General features: G+C 43.4%; 1 protein-coding gene across 1 annotated transcript; it reads left to right on the top strand.

The window, feature by feature from the left end:
• Positions 1 to 6,805: 6,805 nt before the first annotated feature.
• On the top strand, positions 6,806 to 23,027 carry LOC141258727 (kinesin-like protein KIF3C). The gene is made up of 8 exons (XM_073673775.1): positions 6,806 to 6,916; positions 8,614 to 8,715; positions 10,334 to 10,456; positions 10,605 to 10,723; positions 10,821 to 10,937; positions 19,311 to 19,428; positions 19,621 to 19,796; positions 20,203 to 23,027. Exons 2-8 carry the CDS (start codon positions 8,617 to 8,619, stop codon positions 20,294 to 20,296), a joined length of 846 nt encoding a protein of 281 aa, XP_073529876.1. The 5' UTR covers positions 6,806 to 6,916; positions 8,614 to 8,616; the 3' UTR covers positions 20,297 to 23,027.
• Positions 23,028 to 23,387: the final 360 nt, after the last annotated feature.

Here is a 23,387-nt window from a genome sequence, read left to right as displayed (position 1 = left end):
TCTTGTACATAGGAGCAGTATTATAGTAGTTATATTCTTGTATATAGGGAGCAGTATTATAGTAGTTATATTCTTGTACATAGGAGCAGTATTATAGTAGTTATATTCTTGCACATAGGAGCAGTATTATAGTAGTTATATTCTTGTACATAGGGGGCAGTATTATAGTAGTTTTATTCTTGTACACAGGGGCCAGTATTATATTAGTTATATTCTTGTACATAAGAGCAGTATTATAGTAGTTATATTCTTGTACATAGGGGGCAGTATTATAGTAGTTTTATTCTTGTACACAGGGGCCAGTATTATAGTAGTTATATTCTTGTACATAGGGAGCAGTATTATATTAGTTATATTCTTGTACATAGTGGGCAGTATTATAGTAGTTATATTCTTGCACATAGGAGCAGTATTATAGTAGTTATATTCTTGTACATAGGCGGCAGTATTATAGTAGTTATATTCTTGTACATAGGGTGCAGTATTATAATAGTTATATTCTTGTACATAGGGGCAGTATTATAGTAGTTATATTCTTGTATATAGGAGCAGTATTATAGTAGTTATATTCTTGTACATAGGAACAGTATTATAGTAGTTATATTCTTGTACATAGGGGGCAGTATTATAGTAGTTATATTCTTGTACATAGGGGCAGTATTATAGTAGTTATATTCTTGTATATAGGAGCAGTATTATAGTAGTTATATTCTTGTACATAGGAACAGTATTATAGTAGTTATATTCTTGTACATAGGGGGCAGTATTATAGTAGTTATATTCTTGTACATAGGAACAGTATTATAGTAGTTATATTCTTGTATATAGGGGGCAGTATTATAGTAGTTATATTCTTGTACATAGGGGCAGTATTATAGTAGTTATATTCTTGTATATAGGAGCAGTATTATAGTAGTTATATTCTTGTACATAGGAACAGTATTATAGTAGTTATATTCTTGTACATAGGAGCAGTATTATAGTAGTTATATTCTTGTACATAGGAACAGTATTATAGTAGTTATATTCTTGTACATAGGGGGCAGTATTATAGTAGTTATATTCTTGTACATAGGGGCAGTATTATAGTAGTTATATTCTTGTATATAGGAGCAGTATTATAGTAGTTATATTCTTGTACATAGGAACAGTATTATAGTAGTTATATTCTTGTACATAGGGGCAGTATTATAGTAGTTATATTCTTGTACATAGTAGCAGTATTATAGTAGTTATATTCTTGTACATAGGAGCAGTATTATAGTAGTTATATTCTTGTACATAGGTGCAGTATTATAGTAGTTATATTCTTGTACATAGGGGCCAGTATTATAGTAGCTATATTCTTGTACATAGGGGGCAGTATTATAGTAGTTATATTCTTGTACATAGGGGCAGTATTATAGTAGTTATATTCTTGTACATAGGAGCAGTATTATAGTAGTTATAGTCTTGTACATAGGGGCAGTATTATAGTAGTTATATTCTTGTACATAGTAGCAGTATTATAGTAGTTATATTCTTGTACATAGGGGCAGTATTATAGTAGTTATATTCTTGTACATAGGGGCAGTATTATAGTAGTTATATTCTTGTACATAGGAGCAGTATTATAGTAGTTATAGTCTTGTACATAGGGGCAGTGTTATAGTAGTTATATTCTTGTACATAGGAGCAGTATTATAGTAGTTATATTCTTGCACATAGGGAGCAGTATTATAGTAGTTATATTCTTGTACATAGGGGCAGTATTATAGTAGTTATATTCTTGTACATAGGGGGCAGTATTATAGTAGTTATATTCTTGTACATAGGAGCAGTATTATAGTAGTTATAGTCTTGTACATAGGAGCAGTATTATAGTAGTTATAGTCTTGTACATAGGAGCAGTATTATAGTAGTTATATTCTTGTACATAGGGGCAGTATTATAGTAGTTATATTCTTGTACATAGGAGCAGTATTATAGTAGTTATAGTCTTGTACATAGAAGCAGTAGTATAGTAGTTATATTCTTGTACATAGAAGCAGTAGTATAGTAGTTATATTCTTGTACATAGGGTCAGTATTATAGTAGTTATATTCTTGTACATAGGGTCAGTATTATAGTAGTTATATTCTTGTACACAGGGGGCAGTATTATAGTAGTGATATTTCTTGATAATATATTGCTTACGGTGTATGATATGGGGATGGTTCCTGCTGCAGTATTGATACGTTCTGGGCTTTCTCATATAATCCTATTACTCGGCTCCTTCTTGCTCTTATGATATTATTATCTGGAGGACGTAATATTCTGTAATCTTCCCGGTATTGAGCGGTAGTAATGGAGCGGGGTTGAGCGCTGTGACCTTTGTCATGATCAGTCACTCGCCCATTAGTTTTTGGATCTGTTCCAGTCGCTCATTCTCTCTTTTCTCTGGAGCAGATCCTTTGCTGGTGGAGACTCGGTCCTCGTCTTCCTCCTTCCCCACCTGTTAATTTTACATCTGCTTCTATGATTGAACTTTGAATTATTCATTGTTCCTATGAGCTGCGGAGATCATGGAGAAGACGCAGCGTTGGAGCTATTCACACACGACATCACATGTGCGCAGGTTGTAATGTTTGTCTGTAGAGATCTGATGCTGGCGGCTTATAATAAATATATATATATATGATTGTCTTCCCCTGAATATCTTGGAGCTGTTTAGTTCCCGGGTGATTCGTAGTTTCCTCACACAACAAGGACAAGTGACGATGCCGGGAAGAAGCAACCTTGTAATAAAGGGGATCAGTTCCTCACAAGTCTCTGCTGTCAGTCCTCATGCTGCTGCTTTGTTACAATGTATCAGTGCAGACACGTCCTGAGCCGCACCCAGGCTACTGCTTTGTTACAATGTATCTTTTCACAACAATGTAACTATATGACCTCTGGGCTTATGGAAAACTATGTAAGGCGATGTTCACACATTGGAACCTGCTCTCTTTGCAGTAAAGAAGCTGACTGCAAAAAGAAGGTTTTGCTGCGCTTTTTGCTGCTTATTTGCTGAGTTTTTGTCAGGTACATTTGTCTTTTGTGCTTTTAAAGTTTAGTGCATAAAAAAAACATTCAACTTCCTCCCGTTTTGGTACCAAAAACGCAGCAAAACCTGTTTTTTTGCTGCGTTTTTGCACTTATTGCTTTCTATGGGTGAAAAAAAATGCTGCAAAAACCCAGCAGTTTTCCAAATAAGTCAGGGAAAAAAAACCAATGTGTGTGAATGAGATTTCTGAAATCTTATAGCCTTTGCTGGTTCTGTAAAACACTGCATAAAAAACGCATCAAAAACGCAACGTGTGAACATCGCCTAAAGCTCCGTTCACATTACCAGTTGTCATCCTCTTTTTAACTGACGTCCGTTATTATCCGTTTCCCATGACTTTACTGTTAAAGAAAACACGGATTGAACTGATATCCATTGTTTTGCCATTGCCATATATTTGTATACAGTGCTCAGCATAAATAAGTACACCCCTACAGATTTCTCAGAAAACCTTTTAGTTTCCTTTCAGAATCTACATTTTCTTCGGGATATCGTACTACAATATACTCCCGCAAATGTCTTCCATCGATTTCAATTTATTTTGCACTAAAAAAAAAAAAAAAGTAATTTTTTTCTGACAAATTCATTCAAGACCATGTTGCAAAAATGAGTACACCCCATTGATGGTCTCAGGAGCAAAGCTAAAAGGTTAGACTACACAATTCTAATTAACAAGAATTTAATGACAGGTCAGTCTAATAGTTAATTACAAAAGGTGTCCAGCAGACTAGAAGAGGACAATGGGTTATCAAAGAAAACTCCTTCCCAATCCATGCTGTGAGCAATGGCACCACATGGAAGAGAAATGTCATCTCTGCACATAAGAAAGGTGAAGGCTACAAGGAGATCAGCAAAGCTTTACTTATCAGTCAGATACTGGAGAAAAGTGATACAAAATGCAACAAAGATGGAAGTGCGGCATCTCACAAACGTCCAGGCGACCACGGAGGTCACCACCTAAACAGGAGGAGCGTCTTCTGATGAGAAGGGAAGAAAATCCACATGGAAGATCACTGCAGTTATCTCAAGAAGTAGAAAGCCGAATATAGGAATAGCAAGAATGGAGGTCACCCATGGAGGAAGACCATGTTGCAAAAATGAGTACACCCCATTGATGGTCTCAGGAGCAAAGCTAAAAGGTTAGACTACACAATTCTAATTAACAAGAATTTAATGACAGGTCAGTCTAATAGTTAATTACAAAAGGTGTCCAGCAGACTAGAAGAGGACAATGGGTTATCAAAGAAAACTCCTTCCCAATCCATGCTGTGAGCAATGGCACCACATGGAAGAGAAATGTCATCTCTGCACATAAGAAAGGTGAAGGCTACAAGGAGATCAGCAAAGCTTTACTTATCAGTCAGATACTGGAGAAAAGTGATACAAAATGCAACAAAGATGGAAGTGCGGCATCTCACAAACGTCCAGGCGACCACGGAGGTCACCACCTAAACAGGAGGAGCGTCTTCTGATGAGAAGGGAAGAAAATCCACATGGAAGATCACTGCAGTTATCTCAAGAAGTAGAAAGCCGAATATAGGAATAGCAAGAATGGAGGTCACCCATGGAGGAAGCCGCTCCTAAAGCCTAGGAACAGAAAGCCACCTACAGTGGGCCGGGACCCCGGCTGAGAATCATGGAGATACTGAGACTCTGGAGGGAGGAAACCAAGAGAAAGGTCTATGGAACTGATGTCTGAGGAGGAGGAGGAGGACAAAGAAGAAAGTCCGGGGCCTCCAGCGAGACGTGGTGGTGGCTGCCGTGTCCCTATGTGGGGACCATGAGCTGCTGGTGTCATTGATGGGATCATGAAGTCACAGAAGTCCTGCTCTATAGTGACAGAGAAGATGACAATGATACAAAACATCTGCTGCATTCCTGAAGAAGAAGAAGAAGACTCGGGGTGACAGTGACTCAGTGGCCGAGTGTCTCCTGAAAACCGGACCCCTGTGGGGGGATGCCGAAGAGACAAGTTGTCACCACTCTCCATCCAGCAACTAGGATCTACAAGAGTTTGTTCTGAAGAATGGAGAAAGATGGATGTTAGAATATGTCACCATCTTGTTCCTTCCAGAGCTAGAAGACTCGATGCCGTCCTTAAAAGTCATGGAGCTCATACAATATATTAGATGTAGGGGTCTTTGATGAGGGGTGTACTCATTTTGGTATCATCTAACTTGAGTAAAACTGAAGGCTTGGTAATGAAGGTTATATGATTATTATTATTAACCTTATTGTGGTGTTATAGAGTTAAAAAAAAAAGTGTTCTATGAAGCTCAGAATCGTCAAAACTTTGGAAATTGTTCTTGTTTCCAGTGAGATAATCTGCCTTTGCAGAGGGGGTGTACTCACTTATGGTGATCACTGTATGTGTGATCGTTCAGGGCCTCCGGCTGTGCTGGGAGAACAATGTCTGTCTCTCCGCTGCTCCATGTCGATGGCGGCGTCATCTGCTCTCCATGAATTATAGATGATCGCACTGGCTCGTCTGCTCCACCCGGGGATATGATGACTGAGGTGGGATATTGTTAATGGCAGACATATACAGCTCTGGCAAAAATTAAGAGACCACTGCAAAATTTTTCATTTTCTCAGATTTTTCTGCCGCTTTCCACCAGTCTTTCTCGCTGCTTTCGGGTGACCTTACGCCACTCCTGGCACAAACATCTAAGCTGTTCTTCTTGGTTTGATGGCTTGTGACCATCCATCTTCCTCTTGATTACATTCCAGGGGTTTTCCATGGGGTTCAGGTCTGGAGATTGGGCGGCCATGACAGGGTCTTGATGGGGGGCTCCTTCATCCACACATTGATTGACCTAGCTGTGTGGCATAGGGCGTTGTCCTCAGAGTTGGGGAGCATTGCCTGAGCAGAAGGAATCAAGTGTTCTTCAAGGATAACCTTGTATGCGGCTTGATTCATACGTCCTTCGCGAAGATTAACCTGCCCAATTCCAGCCTTGCTGGAACATCCCCAGATCATCAGCGACCCTCCACCATATTTCACAGTGGGTGCAGACACTGTGGCTTGTATGCCTTCTCCAGGTCTCCGTCTAACCATTAGACGACCAGGTGTTGGGCAAAGCTGAAAATTAGACTCATCAGAGAAGATGACCTTACTCCAGTCCTCTATGGTCCAATCCTTATGGTCTTTGGCAATCTTCAGCCTGGCTCTCCTTTGCTTCTCATTGATGGAAGGCTTTTTCTAGCTTTACATGACTTGAGGCCTCCAGGAGCCGGTTACGAGCTGTTCTTGTCGTGCATTTCACCCCAGCTGCCATTGCTTTTGTAGGTCACTTGATGTCACCCTGCGGTTGCTGAGTGACATTGGAATAAGAGGACGGTCATCCCGGTCAGTGGAGAGTCGCTTTCACCCTCTGTAGCTTTGTTGTCCCCAATGTCTGCTGCTGGACCTTGTTGTAATGGACTGCCGTCTTCGGATGGAGGTAACATGACGCTCCCTGTATCCCTCCACTAGTGAAGCCAGGATTGAGCCCTTCTTTTCCTCACTCGAGACTTTAATTTTTATCTCCTTTGGTTACAAGTTATTTTTTCATTCCAATTCCTTTTGGGCCGTTCCTAGCACTTATTTTCTCTTATTGCCAGAGGATTGTGAAGACCACCGCAGAGTTTTTTTATACTTTCCCTGGTTACATAAGATTTGGTTCCGGTGATCACCTAATCAGAAGCGCATTCAGTAGAATGAGGGGGACGGAGGGTGGAATTCAGCTGACACCGGAAGGAATGGCTGTCAGTCATGTAGAGAAAACTCCGCAGTGTTCTCTTAATTTTTGCCAGAGCTGTATGTGAGGGGGAGATGTTCTGCAGCAGCTGAGCCCAGTCTGCACCAGAGAGGTGTGTACACATCACAGCGCGTGCTGTGGATTGATTCTGCATACACTGAGGTTTGTATGTAATATGTGTATATAACGCTGGCGCCTCCTGTGGCCCATGGGCCCCTCAGGTTCCAGGAGACGCTGCTGCACTTTGCTCCTGAAGTGCCGCTATAACCCGGGCGCGTAGAGTGGGTAAAAAAGAGAACTGCCATTTCTGCACGAAATAAATATATCAGATTATAAGAACAAGAGCTACAACTGTCTGATGAACTGTTATCATTAATGACCGGTCTCAAGATCTCTGCATGCACTAAGGAAACCATGGTGATTATTCCTGCTCCGTTACAGTGTATCAGTGTAGACAATGCTCTGTGAGCTGCACACATCTCTCTGCTGGTCTGTTACAGTGTATCAGTGTAGACAATGCTCTGTGAGCTGCACACATCTCTCTGCTGGTCTGTTACAATGTATCAGGTTAGACAATGCTCTGTGAGCTGCACACATCTCTGCTGGTCTGTTACAATGTATCAGTGTAGACAATGCTCTGTGAGCTGCACACATCTCTCTGCTGGTCTGTTACAGTGTATCAGTGTACACAATGCTCTGTGAGCTGCACACATCTCTCTGCTGGTCTGTTACAGTGTATCAGTGCAGACAATGCTCTGTGAGCTGCACACATCTCTCTGCTGGTCTGTTACAGTGTATCAGTGTAGACAATGCTCTGTGAGCTGCACACATCTCTGCTGGTCTGTTACAGTGTATCAGTGTAGACAATGCTCTGAGACCTGCACACATCTCTCTGCTGGTCTGTTACAGTGTATCAGTGTAGACAATGCTCTGTGAGCTGCACACATCTCTGCTGGTCTGTTACAATGTATCAGTGTAGACAAAGCTCTGTGAGCTGCACACATCTCTCTGCTGGTCTGTTACAGTGTATCAGTGTAGACAATGCTCTGTGAGCTGCACACATCTCTGCTGGTCTGTTACAATGTATCAGTGTAGACAATGCTCTGTGAGCTGCACACATCTCTGCTGGTCTGTTACAATGTATCAGTGTAGACAATGCTCTGTGAGCTGCACACATCTCTGCTGGTCTGTTACAGTGTATCAGTGTAGACAATGCTCTGTGAGCTGCACACATCTCTGCTGGTCTGTTACAGGGTATCAGTGTAGACAATGCTCTGTGAGCTGCACACATCTCTCTGCTGGTCTGTTACAGTGTATCAGTGTAGACAATGCTCTGTGAGCTGCACACATCTCCGCTGGTCTGTTACAATGTATCAGTGTAGACAATGCTCTGTGAGCTGCACACATCTCTGCAGGCCTGTTACAATGTATCAGTGTAGACAATGCTCTGTGAGCTGCACACATCTCTGCTGGTCTGTTACAATGTATCAGTGTAGACAATGCTCTGTGAGCTGCACACATCTCTCTGCTGGTCTGATACAGTGTATCAGTGTAGACAATGCTCTGTGAGCTGCACACTTGCAGGCTCTTTAGTTTGGAGCTTTGGAGAGTTGCGACCTTCTCATTGGTCTGAACTGTCACATCTTCAAGAGCGCAAAGCTCCTTTCCCCTGAAAGCCGGGAGGCTGAGGAATAAAGACCCCTTAAGTCTTGTATGATGGCGGGTGCCTTGAGTGCAGTCTTTGTGTCTCTGCCCCTCACGGTATCATTGTCTCCTGATTGACTTTTCTTCATTCTCGTTGAGACACAGGCGATGGAGAGCAAACTTCTGATCGGTGGGAAGACCATTATAGACCACACCAACGAGCAGCAGAAGATGCTGGAGATCAAGAGGCAGGAGATCGCCGAACAGGTGAGACCGAGATCAGACACCGGGGACGACGACATTACTATGGGGCCGATGTGTCGTCAGAGAGATGGTACCCCAATGGGGGATCTACTGGGGCTGATCAGGAATTGTGGACCCTCCAACATGTAGACAGAAGGTAGATTGTCCTACATTAAATGTGAGATATGGGAAGGAGAGACCTTTCACCATGATATAATGATGGCAGGGTCAAAGGCAGAGCAGTTCCCATGTGGTCCAGCAACCACAGGGGGGCGTCCTCCGCCCAGCACGGCGCTCAGTCTGTGACCAAAGTGGATTTAGTGTAGGTCAGGACCAAGCATATATACCATTACCAAACCTGCTGCATAATGTCCTCCATGCTACTGCTTTCTGCTAAGCATTTTATCTCATCCAAGTGCTGGATTTACAGCTACACTGCTCAGTACAGGTGTAGACTGTCCACCATGCGGTTGCTGGATTCACATCTACTGCTGCACAATGTCTTCCTTGCTACTGCTGCTTTCTTGTAAGTGTTTTTACTCACCCCAGTGCTGGATTTATACTCAGTACTAGAGTAGAACGTCCTCCATGCTGTTGCTGGATTCACATCTACACTGCTCAGTGCTTCTGAATAATGTCCTCCATGCTACTGCTTTTCACTGAGTGTTTTATCTCACCCAAGTTCTGAACTTACAGCTACACTGCTCAGTACTGGTGTAGAACGTCCTCCATGCGGTTGCTGGATTCACATCTATACTTCTAAGTACTGCTTAATAATGTCCTTCATGCTACTGTAGCTTTCTTATAAGTATCATATCTCACCCCAGTGCTGGATTTACAGCAACGCTGCTCAGTATTATTTTAGAATGTCCTCCATGCTGTTTCAAACTTTGCAACTGGGCTCCTTTGCTAAAAAAAAGAAAAAATGACTAATGCATGAGATATACATGGGAATCACTCCCCTCTCGCAGCGCAAAGTCTCAGCACTTTCGTAAGCACCATGTAATTCATTGCTTGAAATATATGTAACCGTAGCTTCTGTGTCATGTAATGCGGGTGTGTTCACATTAACATTTTTTTTTCTGCCGAAAAAATGCAGTTTATGGCCAGACAACCACGTTACGTGCGTTTTTCATGCATTTTTAGGGGCTAAGGTCATGTGTCCACTGCGTTTTTTTCTGTAGAAACAGCAGCAATCCCCTCTGATTTCTCTGTTTTTGCTGTTTCTGTGTTTTGGGTGCAGATCTTTAGTGTTTTTTATGCATATTTTTTTAGTGCATAAAATCACATCCAATTTGCAAAAAGTATCAGAAATAAATGCAGCATTTTTGCTAAGTGGGAACAAGACCATAGTCATTTTTATTTTTTTTTATCTCAATAAGGAAAAACTGCTGTAAAAATGATAAAAGAAATTGATATGTTGCATTTTTCCAAACTCACCCCAGGACAAAAAAAAAATGCAAGAAACAAAAAGCGCTCAATGTGAATGAGGTTTTAGAAATCTCATTAATTTTGCCGTTACAGTAAGAAGCTGGTGATCTAAAAAAAAAAGCCACGTGTGAACAGGTCTTAAAGGACGTCATTTGCATCAAGATGGTGATTTCAATGCACAAATTAACCCTGTCATTGATCTAATTTGCAGAAACGGCGTGAACGGGAAATTCAGCAACAGGTGCTGCTGAGAGACGAGGAAACGGTGGAGCTGAGGGGGACGTACACGTCTCTGCAGCAGGAGGTCGAGATGAAGACCAAGAAGCTGAAGAAGGTGACACAACTGTGATAGACAAGTCTGGCCGTGATGTAGAGCCAGTCCCCTGTATATATCTCCTGGGAGGATAGGTGGTCACCGTGCAGGATTAGTAAGTCGCTGCTCATCATGTGGTGGAGTAATGCGGGCTCTGTTCTTCTCTCAGCTCTACGCCAAGTTACAGGCGGTGAAGGGTGAGATCCAGGACCAGCACGACGAGTACGTGCGGGTGAGGCAGGACCTGGAGCAAGCCCAGAACGAGCAGACGCGGGAGCTGAAATACAAGTATGTTTGATGGTTTTCGACACTTGTGATCCGCAACACCTCAAGGGTGGAGAATCCCCCTGGACTGAACTTTCGGTCTTTTCTTTTTTTTTTTCAGGTATCTGATCATTGAAAACTTCATACCTCCGGAAGAAAAGAACAAGATCATGAACCGTCTGTACTACGATGCGGAGGAGGACCAGTGGAAATTTCAGCCTCTCGTTCCTCCGGGAAAGTAAGTTCTTGTAAGATCTGCACATATAAGATTTAGTAATATTGTGGACGGTCCGGGTGGATCAGAGGCCCCACCGGGATAGGGCTCCGTACACACACGCAGTCCAGGAGGGTGGGCGGCTGAGCCGGGGGTCAGCAGCAAGGTTCTAGTAAAGATCAGCACTCTCCATACTGGAGATCAAGACAAGGAGTCAATCGGGAGTCAAATTAATAAGCAAAATCTCACAGGGTAAATTTGACTTAAAAGGGTTCAAACATAATGGTACGTTCAGACAAACAGTTGTTGGAACGAGAGGCCATAGGAACACTCATTACCAACGATCGCCCAACAAATCAGCAAAATGCTCAGAACTGCTTTAAAATGACCTCTCTGCTTCTGCTTTCTAGTAAGTGTTTTATCTCAACCCAAAACTGGATTCACAGCTATACTTTTCAGTACTACTGTAGAATGTCCTCGATGCAGTTGATTTCTAGTGTTTCATCTCACCTCACTGCTGTATTCACATTTACACTGATCAGTACAGTTGCATAATGTCATCTACACTTCTCAGTTCTGTTGTATAATGTCCTCCTGCTACTGCTTTCTAGTACTTTTTTTTTTTTAATCTCCCCTCACTGCTGGATTCACAGCTACACTGATTAGTACTGTTTTATAAAGTGTTTCTTTTAGTAAGTGTTTTATCACACCTAAGAGCTGGATTCACATCTATACTTCTCATTAATGCTGTATAATGTCTTCCTGCTGTTGCTTTCTAGTGTTTTATCACACCCTAGAGCTGGATTCTCAAATACACTTCTCAGTACTGCTGTATAATGTCCTCCGGTTTTCTAGTGTTTTATCTCAACTCAGTGCTGGATTCACGGCTACACTGCTCATTATTGCTGTATAATATCCTGAGCTGGATTTACAGCTACACTGGTCAGCATTGCTGTATATATCATACCCCCAGAGCTGGATTCACAACTACACTGCTCAGTGTTGCTGCATATATCATATCCTTAAAGCTTGATTTACAGCTACACTGCTTTGTATTGCTCCATGTTTTATACCCCAGAACTGGATTCACAGCTACACTGGTCAGCATTGCTGTATATATCATACCCCCAGAGCTGGATTCACAGCTACACTGGTCAGCATTGCTGTATATATCATACCCCCAGAGCTGGATTCACAGCTACACTGGTCAGCATTGCTGTATATATCATACCCCCAGAGCTGGATTCACAGCTACACTGCTCTGTATTGCTGCATATATCATACCCCAGAACTGGATTCACAGCTACACTGGTCAGCTTTGCTGTATATATCATACCCTCAGAGCTGGATTCACAGCTACACTGGTCAGCATTGCTGTATATATCATACCCCCAGAGCTGGATTCACAGCTACACTGGTCAGCTTTGCTGTATATATCATACCCCAGAACTGGATTCACAGCTACACTGGTCAGCATTGCTGTATATATCATACCCTCAGAGCTGGATTCACAGCTACACTGGTCAGCATTGCTGTATATATCATACCCCCAGAGCTGGATTCACAGCTACACTGGTCAGCTTTGCTGTATATATCATACCCTCAGAGCTGGATTCACAGCTACACTGGTCAGCATTGCTGTATATATCATACCCCCAGAGCTGGATTCACAGCTACACTGGTCAGCATTGCTGTATATATCATACCCCCAGAGCTGGATTCACAGCTACACTGGTCAGCTTTGCTGTATATATCATACCCCCAGAGCTGGATTCACAGCTACACTGGTCAGCTTTGCTGTATATATCATACCCTCAGAGCTGGATTCACAGCTACACTGGTCAGCATTGCTGTATATATCATACCTTCAGAGCTGCATTCACAGCTACACTGGTCAGCATTGCTGTATATATCATACCCTCAGAGCTGGATTCACAGCTACACTGGTCAGCATTGCTGTATATATCATACCCCCAGAGCTGGATTCACAGCTACACTGGTCAGCTTTGCTGTATATATCATACCCTTAGAGCTGGATTCACAGCTACACTGGTCAGCATTGCTGTATATATCATACCCCCAGAGCTGGATTCACAGCTACACTGGTCAGCATTGCTGTATATATCATACCCTCAGAGCTGGATTCACAGCTACACTGGTCAGCATTGCTGTATATATCAAACCCCCAGAGCTGGATTCACAGCTACACTGCTCTGTATTGCTGTATATATCATACCCCAGAACTGGATTCACAGCTACACTGGTCAGCATTGCTGTATATATCATACCCTCAGAGCTGGATTCACAGCTACACTGGTCAGCATTGCTGTATATATCATACCCTCAGAGCTGGATTCACAGCTACACTGGTCAGCATTGCTGTATATATCATACCCCCAGAGCTGGATTCACAGCTACACTGGTCAGCATTGCTGTATATCTCATACCCCCAGAGCTGGATTCACAGCTACACTGGTCAGCATTGCTGTATATATCATACCCCCAGAGCTGGATTCACAGCTACACTGGTCAGCATTGCTGTATATATCATACCCCCAGAGCTGGATTCACAGCTACACTGCTCAGCATTGCTGTATATATCATACCCCCAGAGCTGGATTCACAGCTACACTGGTCAGCATTGCTGTATATATCATACCCCCAGAGCTGGATTCACAGCTACACTGGTCAGCATTGCTGTATATATCATACCCTCAGAGCTGGATTCACATCTACACTGGTCAGCATTGCTGTATATATCATACCCCCAGAGCTGGATTCACAGCTACACTGGTCAGCATTGCTGTATATATCATACCCCCAGAGCTGGATTCACAGCTACACTGGTCAGCATTGCTGTATATATCATACCCCCAGAGCTGGATTCACAGCTACACTGGTCAGCATTGCTGTATATATCATACCCTCAGAGCTGGATTCACAGCTACACTGGTCAGCATTGCTGTATATATCATACCCCCAGAACTGGATTCACAGCTACACTGGTCAGCATTGCTGTATATATCATACCCTCAGAGCTGGATTCACAGCTACACTGGTCAGCATTGCTGTATATATCATACCCCCAGAACTGGATTCACAGCTACACTGGTCAGCATTGCTGTATATATCATACCCCAGAACTGGATTCACAGCTACACTGGTCAGCATTGCTGTATATATCATACCCTCAGAGCTGGATTCACAGCTACACTGGTCAGCATTGCTGTATATATCATACCCTCAGAACTGGATTCACAGCTACACTGGTCAGCATTGCTGTATATATCATACCCTCAGAGCTGGATTCACAGCTACACTGGTCAGCATTGCTGTATATATCATACCCTCAGAGCTGGATTCACAGCTACACTGCTCTGTATTGCTGTATATATCATACCCCAGAACTGGATTCACAGCTACACTGGTCAGCATTGCTGTATATATCATACCCTCAGAGCTGGATTCACAGCTACACTGGTCAGCATTGCTGTATATATCATACCCTCAGAGCTGGATTCACAGCTACACTGGTCAGCATTGCTGTATATATCATACCCCCAGAGCTGGATTCACAGCTACACTGGTCAGCATTGCTGTATATCTCATACCCCCAGAGCTGGATTCACAGCTACACTGGTCAGCATTGCTGTATATATCATACCCCCAGAGCTGGATTCACAGCTACACTGGTCAGCATTGCTGTATATATCATACCCCCAGAGCTGGATTCACAGCTACACTGCTCAGCATTGCTGTATATATCATACCCCCAGAGCTGGATTCACAGCTACACTGGTCAGCATTGCTGTATATATCATACCCCCAGAGCTGGATTCACAGCTACACTGGTCAGCATTGCTGTATATATCATACCCTCAGAGCTGGATTCACATCTACACTGGTCAGCATTGCTGTATATATCATACCCCCAGAGCTGGATTCACAGCTACACTGGTCAGCATTGCTGTATATATCATACCCCCAGAGCTGGATTCACAGCTACACTGGTCAGCATTGCTGTATATATCATACCCCCAGAGCTGGATTCACAGCTACACTGGTCAGCATTGCTGTATATATCATACCCTCAGAGCTGGATTCACAGCTACACTGGTCAGCATTGCTGTATATATCATACCCCCAGAACTGGATTCACAGCTACACTGGTCAGCATTGCTGTATATATCATACCCTCAGAGCTGGATTCACAGCTACACTGGTCAGCATTGCTGTATATATCATACCCCCAGAACTGGATTCACAGCTACACTGGTCAGCATTGCTGTATATATCATACCCCAGAACTGGATTCACAGCTACACTGGTCAGCATTGCTGTATATATCATACCCTCAGAGCTGGATTCACAGCTACACTGGTCAGCATTGCTGTATATATCATACCCTCAGAACTGGATTCACAGCTACACTGGTCAGCATTGCTGTATATATCATACCCTCAGAGCTGGATTCACAGCTACACTGGTCAGCATTGCTGTATATATCATACCCTCAGAGCTGGATTCACAGCTACACTGCTCTGTATTGCTGTATATATCATACCCCAGAACTGGATTCACAGCTACACTGGTCAGCATTGCTGTATATATCATACCCTCAGAGCTGGATTCACAGCTACACTGGTCAGCATTGCTGTATATATCATACCCTCAGAGCTGGATTCACAGCTACACTGGTCAGCATTGCTGTATATATCATACCCCAGAACTGGATTCACAGCTACACTGGTCAGCATTGCTGTATATATCATACCCTCAGAGCTGGATTCACAGCTACACTGGTCAGCATTGCTGTATATATCATACCCCCAGAGCTGGATTCACAGCTACACTGGTCAGCATTGCTGTATATATCATACCCCCAGAGCTGGATTCACAGCTACACTGGTCAGCATTGCTGTATATATCATACCCCCAGAGCTGGATTCACAGCTACACTGGTCAGCATTGCTGTATATATCATACCCTCAGAGCTGGATTCACAGCTACACTGGTCAGCATTGCTGTATATATCATACCCCCAGAGCTGGATTCACAGCTACACTGGTCAGCATTGCTGTATATATCATACCCCCAGAGCTGGATTCACAGCTACACTGGTCAGCATTGCTGTATATATCATACCCTCAGAGCTGGATTCACAGCTACACTGGTCAGCATTGCTGTATATATCATACCCCCAGAGCTGGATTCACAGCTACACTGGTCAGCATTGCTGTATATATCATACCCCCAGAGCTGGATTCACAGCTACACTGGTCAGCATTGCTGTATATATCATACCCTCAGAGCTGGATTCACAGCTACACTGGTCAGCATTGCTGTATATATCATACCCCCAGAACTGGATTCACAGCTACACTGGTCAGCATTGCTGTATATATCATACCCTCAGAGCTGGATTCACAGCTACACTGGTCAGCATTGCTGTATATATCATACCCCCAGAACTGGATTCACAGCTACACTGGTCAGCATTGCTGTATATATCATACCCCCAGAACTGGATTCACAGCTACACTGGTCAGCATTGCTGTATATATCATACCCCAGAACTGGATTCACAGCTACACTGGTCAGCATTGCTGTATATATCATCACCTCAGAACTGGATTCACAGCTACACTGGTCAGCATTGCTGTATATATCATACCCTCAGAACTGGATTCACAGCTACACTGGTCAGCATTGCTGTATATATCATACCCTCAGAGCTGGATTCACAGCTACACTGGTCAGCATTGCTGTATATATCATACCCTCAGAACTGGATTCACAGCTACACTGGTCAGCATTGCTGTATATATCATACCCCCAGAACTGGATTCACAGCTACACTGGTCAGCATTGCTGTATATATCATACCCTCAGAGCTGGATTCACAGCTACACTGGTCAGCATTGCTGTATATATCATACCCCCAGAGATGGATTCACAGCTACACTGGTCAGCATTGCTGTATATATCATACCCCCAGAGCTGGATTCACAGCTACACTGGTCAGCATTGCTGTATATATCATACCCTCAGAGCTGGATTCACAGCTACACTGGTCAGCATTGCTGTATATATCATACCCTCAGAGCTGGATTCACAGCTACACTGGTCAGCATTGCTGTATATATCATACCCCCAGAGCTGGATTCACAGCTACACTGGTCAGCTTTGCTGTATATATCATACCCTCAGAGCTGGATTCACAGCTACACTGGTCAGCATTGCTGTATATATCATACCCCCAGAGCTGGATTCACAGCTACACTGGTCAGCATTGCTGTATATATCATACCCCCAGAGCTGGATTCACAGCTACACTGGTCAGCATTGCTGTATATATCATACCCCCAGAGCTGGATTCACAGCTACACTGGTCAGCATTGCTGTATATATCATACCCTCAGAGCTGGATTCACAGCTACACTGGTCAGCATTGCTGTATATATCATACCCCCAGAGCTGGATTCACAGCTACACTGGTCAGCTTTGCTGTATATATCATACCCTCAGAGCTGGATTCACAGCTACACTGGTCAGCATTGCTGTATATATCATACCCCCAGAGCTGGATTCACAGCTACACTGGTCAGCATTGCTGTATATATCATACCCCCAGAGCTGGATTCACAGCTACACTGGTCAGCATTGCTGTATATATCATACCCCCAGAGCTGGATTCACAGCTACACTGGTCAGCATTGCTGTATATATCATACCCTCAGAGCTGGATTCACAGCTACACTGGTCAGCATTGCTGTATATATCATACCCCCAGAGCTGGATTCACAGCTACACTGCTCTGTATTGCTGTATATATCATACCCCAGAACTGGATTCACAGCTACACTGGTCAGCATTGCTGTATATATCATACCCTCAGAGCTGGATTCACAGCTACACTGGTCAGCATTGCTGTATATATCATACCCTCAGAGCTGGATTCACAGCTACACTGGTCAGCATTGCTGTATATATCATACCCTCAGAACTGGATTCACAGCTACACTGGTCAGCATTGCTGTATATATCATACCCCCAGAACTGGATTCACAGCTACACTGGTCAGCATTGCTGTATATATCATACCCTCAGAGCTGGATTCACAGCTACACTGGTCAGCATTGCTGTATATATCATACCCCCAGAGCTGGATTCACAGCTACACTGGTCAGCATTGCTGTATATATCATACCCCAGAGCTGGATTCACAGCTACACTGGTCAGCATTGCTGTATATATCATACCCCCAGAGCTGGATTCACAGCTACACTGGTCAGCATTGCTGTATATATTATACCCTGAGAGCTGGATTCACAGCTACACTGGTCAGCATTGCTGTATATATCATACCCTCAGAACTGGATTCACAGCTACACTGGTCAGCATTGCTGTATATATCATACCCTCAGAGCTGGATTCACAGCTACACTGGTCAGCATTGCTGTATATATCATACCCTCAGAACTGGATTCACAGCTACACTGGTCAGCATTGCTGTATATATCATACCCTGAGAGCTGGATTCACAGCTACACTGGTCAGCATTGCTGTATATATCATACCCTCAGAGCTGGATTCACAGCTACACTGGTCAGCATTGCTGTATATATCATACCCTCAGAACTGGATTCACAGCTACACTTGTCAGCATTGCTGTATATATCATACCCCCAGAGCTGGATTCACAGCTACACTGGTCAGCATTGCTGTATATATCATCCCCTCAGAACTGGATTCACAGCTACACTGGTCAGCATTGCTGTATATATCATACCCCCAGAGCTGGATTCACAGCTACACTGGTCAGCATTGCTGTATATATCATACCCTCAGAGCTGGATTCACAGCTACACTGGTCAGCATTGCTGTATATATCATACCCTCAGAGCTGGATTCACAGCTATACTGCTCTGTATTGCAGCATATATCATACCCCCAGAGCTGGATTCACAGCTACACTGCTCTGTATTGCTGCATATATCATACCCCCAGAGCTGGATTCACAGCTACACTACTCGGTGCAGCTCTTATTCCGTCATTTATGCTGCTGCTGCTGCTTCTGAACATGTTTTAAGTAGAGACAGGAGAGCAGCAATCATGTCTGTCTGCGCTGTATATGACAGGCATCATAGCCATGAGTATCCAAGCAGTAGCTCAGAGACAGCTGAAAATTACAGGTAGAGTCTGCAGAATTTAAAACTGGTGCAAATGCAGAATACAAGTGATCTAATGGCCAGAGATAGTGATATTCCTGATGTACACAGCGCAGCTTATTGTGAAGTCACCTGGAACCACAGCTCCTCTTTAAGCCTCCAGATAAAATGTTATATCGAGATATAAATATGCTGTCGGGCTAACACGGTGTGGACTGTTTCACAGTGGAAGCGGAGGTGGAAGCACAATGAAGAGGCGCCCGTCATCAGCCGTCGGATACAAAAGGCCAATCAGCCAGTATGCCAGGGTGGCAATGGTGATGGGCTACCATCCCAGGTACCGGGTAAGTTACCTCGCATAATGGACTATTTTACAAAAACTGCATATGTCATTAGTAACCAAAGCGTCCCATGTGGACACAGACATCTCCAAAGAGCGACTTTAGCCGGGAAGGAGTTAGGTTTGGTTGAGAAGTGGTTTCTGCCATTTTTATTTGATGGCTATAGTAATGGCCATGTGGGTTCTTTCTTACCAGGCTGAAAACATCATGTTCCTGGAGTTGGACCTCACTCCTCCCACTGTGTTTGAGATGGACTTTTCTAAGGATCGGGCAGAACAGGACCCGCGAGCGCTTCATCTCGAGAGATTGACTCGTCTCGACAGTCTTTTGGAACGTCCAGCAGCCGCACGCGTCCGGAAGTCCAGGTCTTGGTGAGTCAATCCCTCAAATATAAACTCTCAAACCGGCCGAATCGTTAGGTTCTTTTCTGTGGTGGTTAAATGTAAAGCTATTATACACCCTACAGTATACACACATATACATGTCTACATCTGTGGGTGGCCATGCTGTGAACCCCCTAATCTCTGGGATATTTGGTATTGATAGAGGAGAACAATGTGTGGCATAGTGGGAGAAGCACTCTTTGGCTAACGTTGGGTTGGCTCGGTTGTGGAGGTCTGAGGGGTCCTGTTTTAGTCACATACATGCACACTCTCCTCATCGACGAGTGCAGAGGAGCAGGTGAGAGTCCCATCGTTGGTTCTGCACCCCTGGTTTATGAGTGTAACAAGGATAAAACTTTTCCGTAAACTAAAACTAAGCTTCATCTAATTCCAGGTGTCAACCGCCAAAGCCTCTTCCATCTTCAACCACCCACATCTCCTTGTCGTCGAGCAGCCAAAGGCGCCCACTGTCTCCCACCCACGAGTGATGTCCACCACCTTCCTTGAAAGCTCTACCCACGCACATTACCCTATATGCCAGGCTTTGCTTCCGACAGAACAAGGAGAGCAGGGTGGTTTTTAACCCCTCGTCAATCCTCTGCTTGGAGAATAAGACCTCAGTTGTGGAAAGATGTGAAGACTTTTTTTTTTTTTTAATTTAAGGAACTAACATATTTATTTAATTTATTAATCTGTGGACGGTCCACACTGCTGGTTCCCGGCACGTTCACCTTACAACCGGCACTTGGAATTCCGATAAAGCTTGTAGACCGTAGGAAACTCTTGACTGCCTCCCGAGGGTTGGGTGTTCTTCTGAAACGCCATGGATTTGTGCTCACGTTACCTGATGGATGATTGAATCTGCACTCGCCTTGCAAATCCAGCAGCTAAGCATCTGTTCCTTTTTTTTTTTTTACCGCTCAAGGACGATTTTTCGACTCAAGGACTGGATGATTCCTCTCCTTCCTCCGTTTGTGTATCGAAGCACACAAGGCGCCTCACTTGCCTTGAAATCTTTGCAAACTCTGCAGCTTAACAAAACGCCAGTGCCTTATCTCAAAGGCTTTTTTTTTTTTTCTCCACCTCTTGGGACATAGACTTTCAGGTACAAGGATTCAGAGATGAGGTTTTTCAGGACAGCAGTCCTCATGGGCAGGTCAATCTTCAGCACCATGGAGAGCTATTATCGGGATGTCATAGGTCATGCTCGGTCTTCGACCAAATGGAATGTTGCCAATGCCTGTCTTTGCTATATTGCTTCCTCTTTCGTGGCTCACCACCTCAGTTTTTGGGAACTCGGTAGGACAATGACGTCTAAATGTTGCAGCTGAAAAGCTTTCATCTCTCACAAGGAAAAGGACAAGACTGAGTTGAGATCATTTGGTCTAAAATGCTGTATTTATCGAGGAACCTGGGGTGACCTCTCCCCGCAGAATACAAATGTTCGGTGTGAATCTATAACGGTGTAGTGCACAGCATGGAGTAAACGAGCTATATGCACATTTAAGGCAGAAATGTTGAAACAACTTTATCCTTTTTTTTATTACTTGAAGTTTGATGTTTTTTATGCAATTAGTAAGGTGTAACCACTACAAACAGTTCCTATTAGATGATGGGTGGGTAGGTTCCCTTATCCCGTACCTTCACAGACATGTTTGCTAGAAATACACTAAAAGGTCTTTAGGTGGAAATTCTACAATGATCCGGAACTTCGTGTACAATATTGTGCAATAATCTTTTTTTCTATGCAGTCACTAAAATCTCTAATATTTACTAACTTGGAGATGTACAGCATGCCTGGTAATCATTCTGAATATCTGCACAGGGGTTGTCACTGCACCACAGTCATAGACAAAGCTGCAACAATTTATAGGGGTTGGTGAGGACCCCATGGCGGTTCTAAATTAATTGTGTATTAACAGGTCAACAAACTTCTGCCATTCATCATTACTGAGCCATCACTCTGATTTGGAACTTGATCTTAAGTGTCTCCTCCATATCTCTTGTACCGCAAAGTGGCTGCATTGTATACTTTGTTTGCCAGCAGAGTACAGATGTATTTATAGCACTCTTATCATCCATAGCTGCATGCTCCTACGTGCCATCTCCAGTTACACAATAGACAATCTAAAAGAAAACATGACTGATTTTAATAGTCAATTGTGTGCATAAATACTCACGTCCTTGAGCTGCAGTGTTGTCATTTAGCACTTGACTCTCATTAATTACATTATTACGCTGCATGGCAAGCTGAGAACAATTTCCAAGCACAAATGATAGACTCCTCTACAATCTATGGACCAAAATTGTCATGATGTAATGCAGCGTAAAGGGGTAGCTTACATTTTAATGAATACCTGCCCCATTGGGAGCTGGTATAACTCTCTGATATGCATCCTGTCCTGCGATGATCACAGTGTGCTGAGGTAGAGCTCCAGGGTCCAAATGCCGGAGATCCCATCCTGCACAGCATTTCTAGACATAGTAGAGCAGCAGGCTCCACCAATCTTGCATCTCCACCAATACACAAGTTGTGGTGGGGCACAACTTGTGAAATAACTTTTCCTAAATGGATTGTTGCATCAACCCCTTGTTATATTCCTTCTAGGGGAACATAGATATAATTGAGGGCATACTCCCACAAGACACCACTCACTTGACAGGTCTGAGAATGACTCTCACACTTATTTGAATGGCCTGCATGTAATGAAAGGAAAAAAAAAAACTTTGTTCATGGATCATTAGGGCATTTCTAGGACCTGTGATATGTGGCACAAGAGTTCTGGGACTGAAACTTGGTCCAGTTGTTTTGTGTTGTCTTCGTGATGGTCCAACGTCATAGGCTCCACCATAGAGAATTTCCCACTGGATTCCCCATTTTAAATCTGCGTATAACATTGAGTAACTTTGTTCTATTTTATATTGAACTTTATGTGCTACAATCTGGACACATCCAGAGCTGCATTCACAATTCTGCTTCTTATCACATACCTTTGGCACTGTCTTTACTAACCCACCAATAGGACATACTCGGTATAGGAAATGAGCTCATGAGGGGACACAGTGAGATGTAAACTTTCAAAAGCTAAGGAAAGCCAGCAGAAGTTTGAAAGTAACGCTGGATTGGATAGAAGCATACAAAACAGGCTGATCAACGTTAGGACAAGATGTGAAATCCTCGGATCCTTTTTTTTCCTGCATCATTTAAAATAAATTCAATTGTACACCAAGAGGACTGAAGCAGCAAAATCTTCAAAGAGAACAATGATGGGCTGGGTGGCAATAGAATGAGATTGATAGTCCGTAAAGAAAGGTCAGTGTATGATGAGAGTTGACTTCAGCTCGGATGAGGCAGAAGGTTGCAGTTGGGTCATACATATTTGAACAGTGTTTAGGGTGGGAATGCAATATTTATTATGTCATTTGGTGGGCTTAGTCATCTGCTCATTAGCGTGTTGAGCAGTTTGACAGCTGAAGGGTCCACAGAGACTCCACTTCCATACCACAATTAGAGGCTGATTGGTAGGCAGTCTGCTCCATCGATGATGTTAGATTCTTTGTTGGTTGACACTCCTCACA

This window comes from Phyllobates terribilis, unplaced genomic scaffold (assembly GCF_046119375.1).
Source record: "Phyllobates terribilis strain yellow unplaced genomic scaffold, ASM4611937v1 Scaffold_3__8_contigs__length_932513732, whole genome shotgun sequence".
NCBI lineage: Eukaryota > Metazoa > Chordata > Amphibia > Anura > Dendrobatidae > Phyllobates > Phyllobates terribilis.
This window is presented reverse-complemented; position numbering and strand designations above follow the sequence as displayed.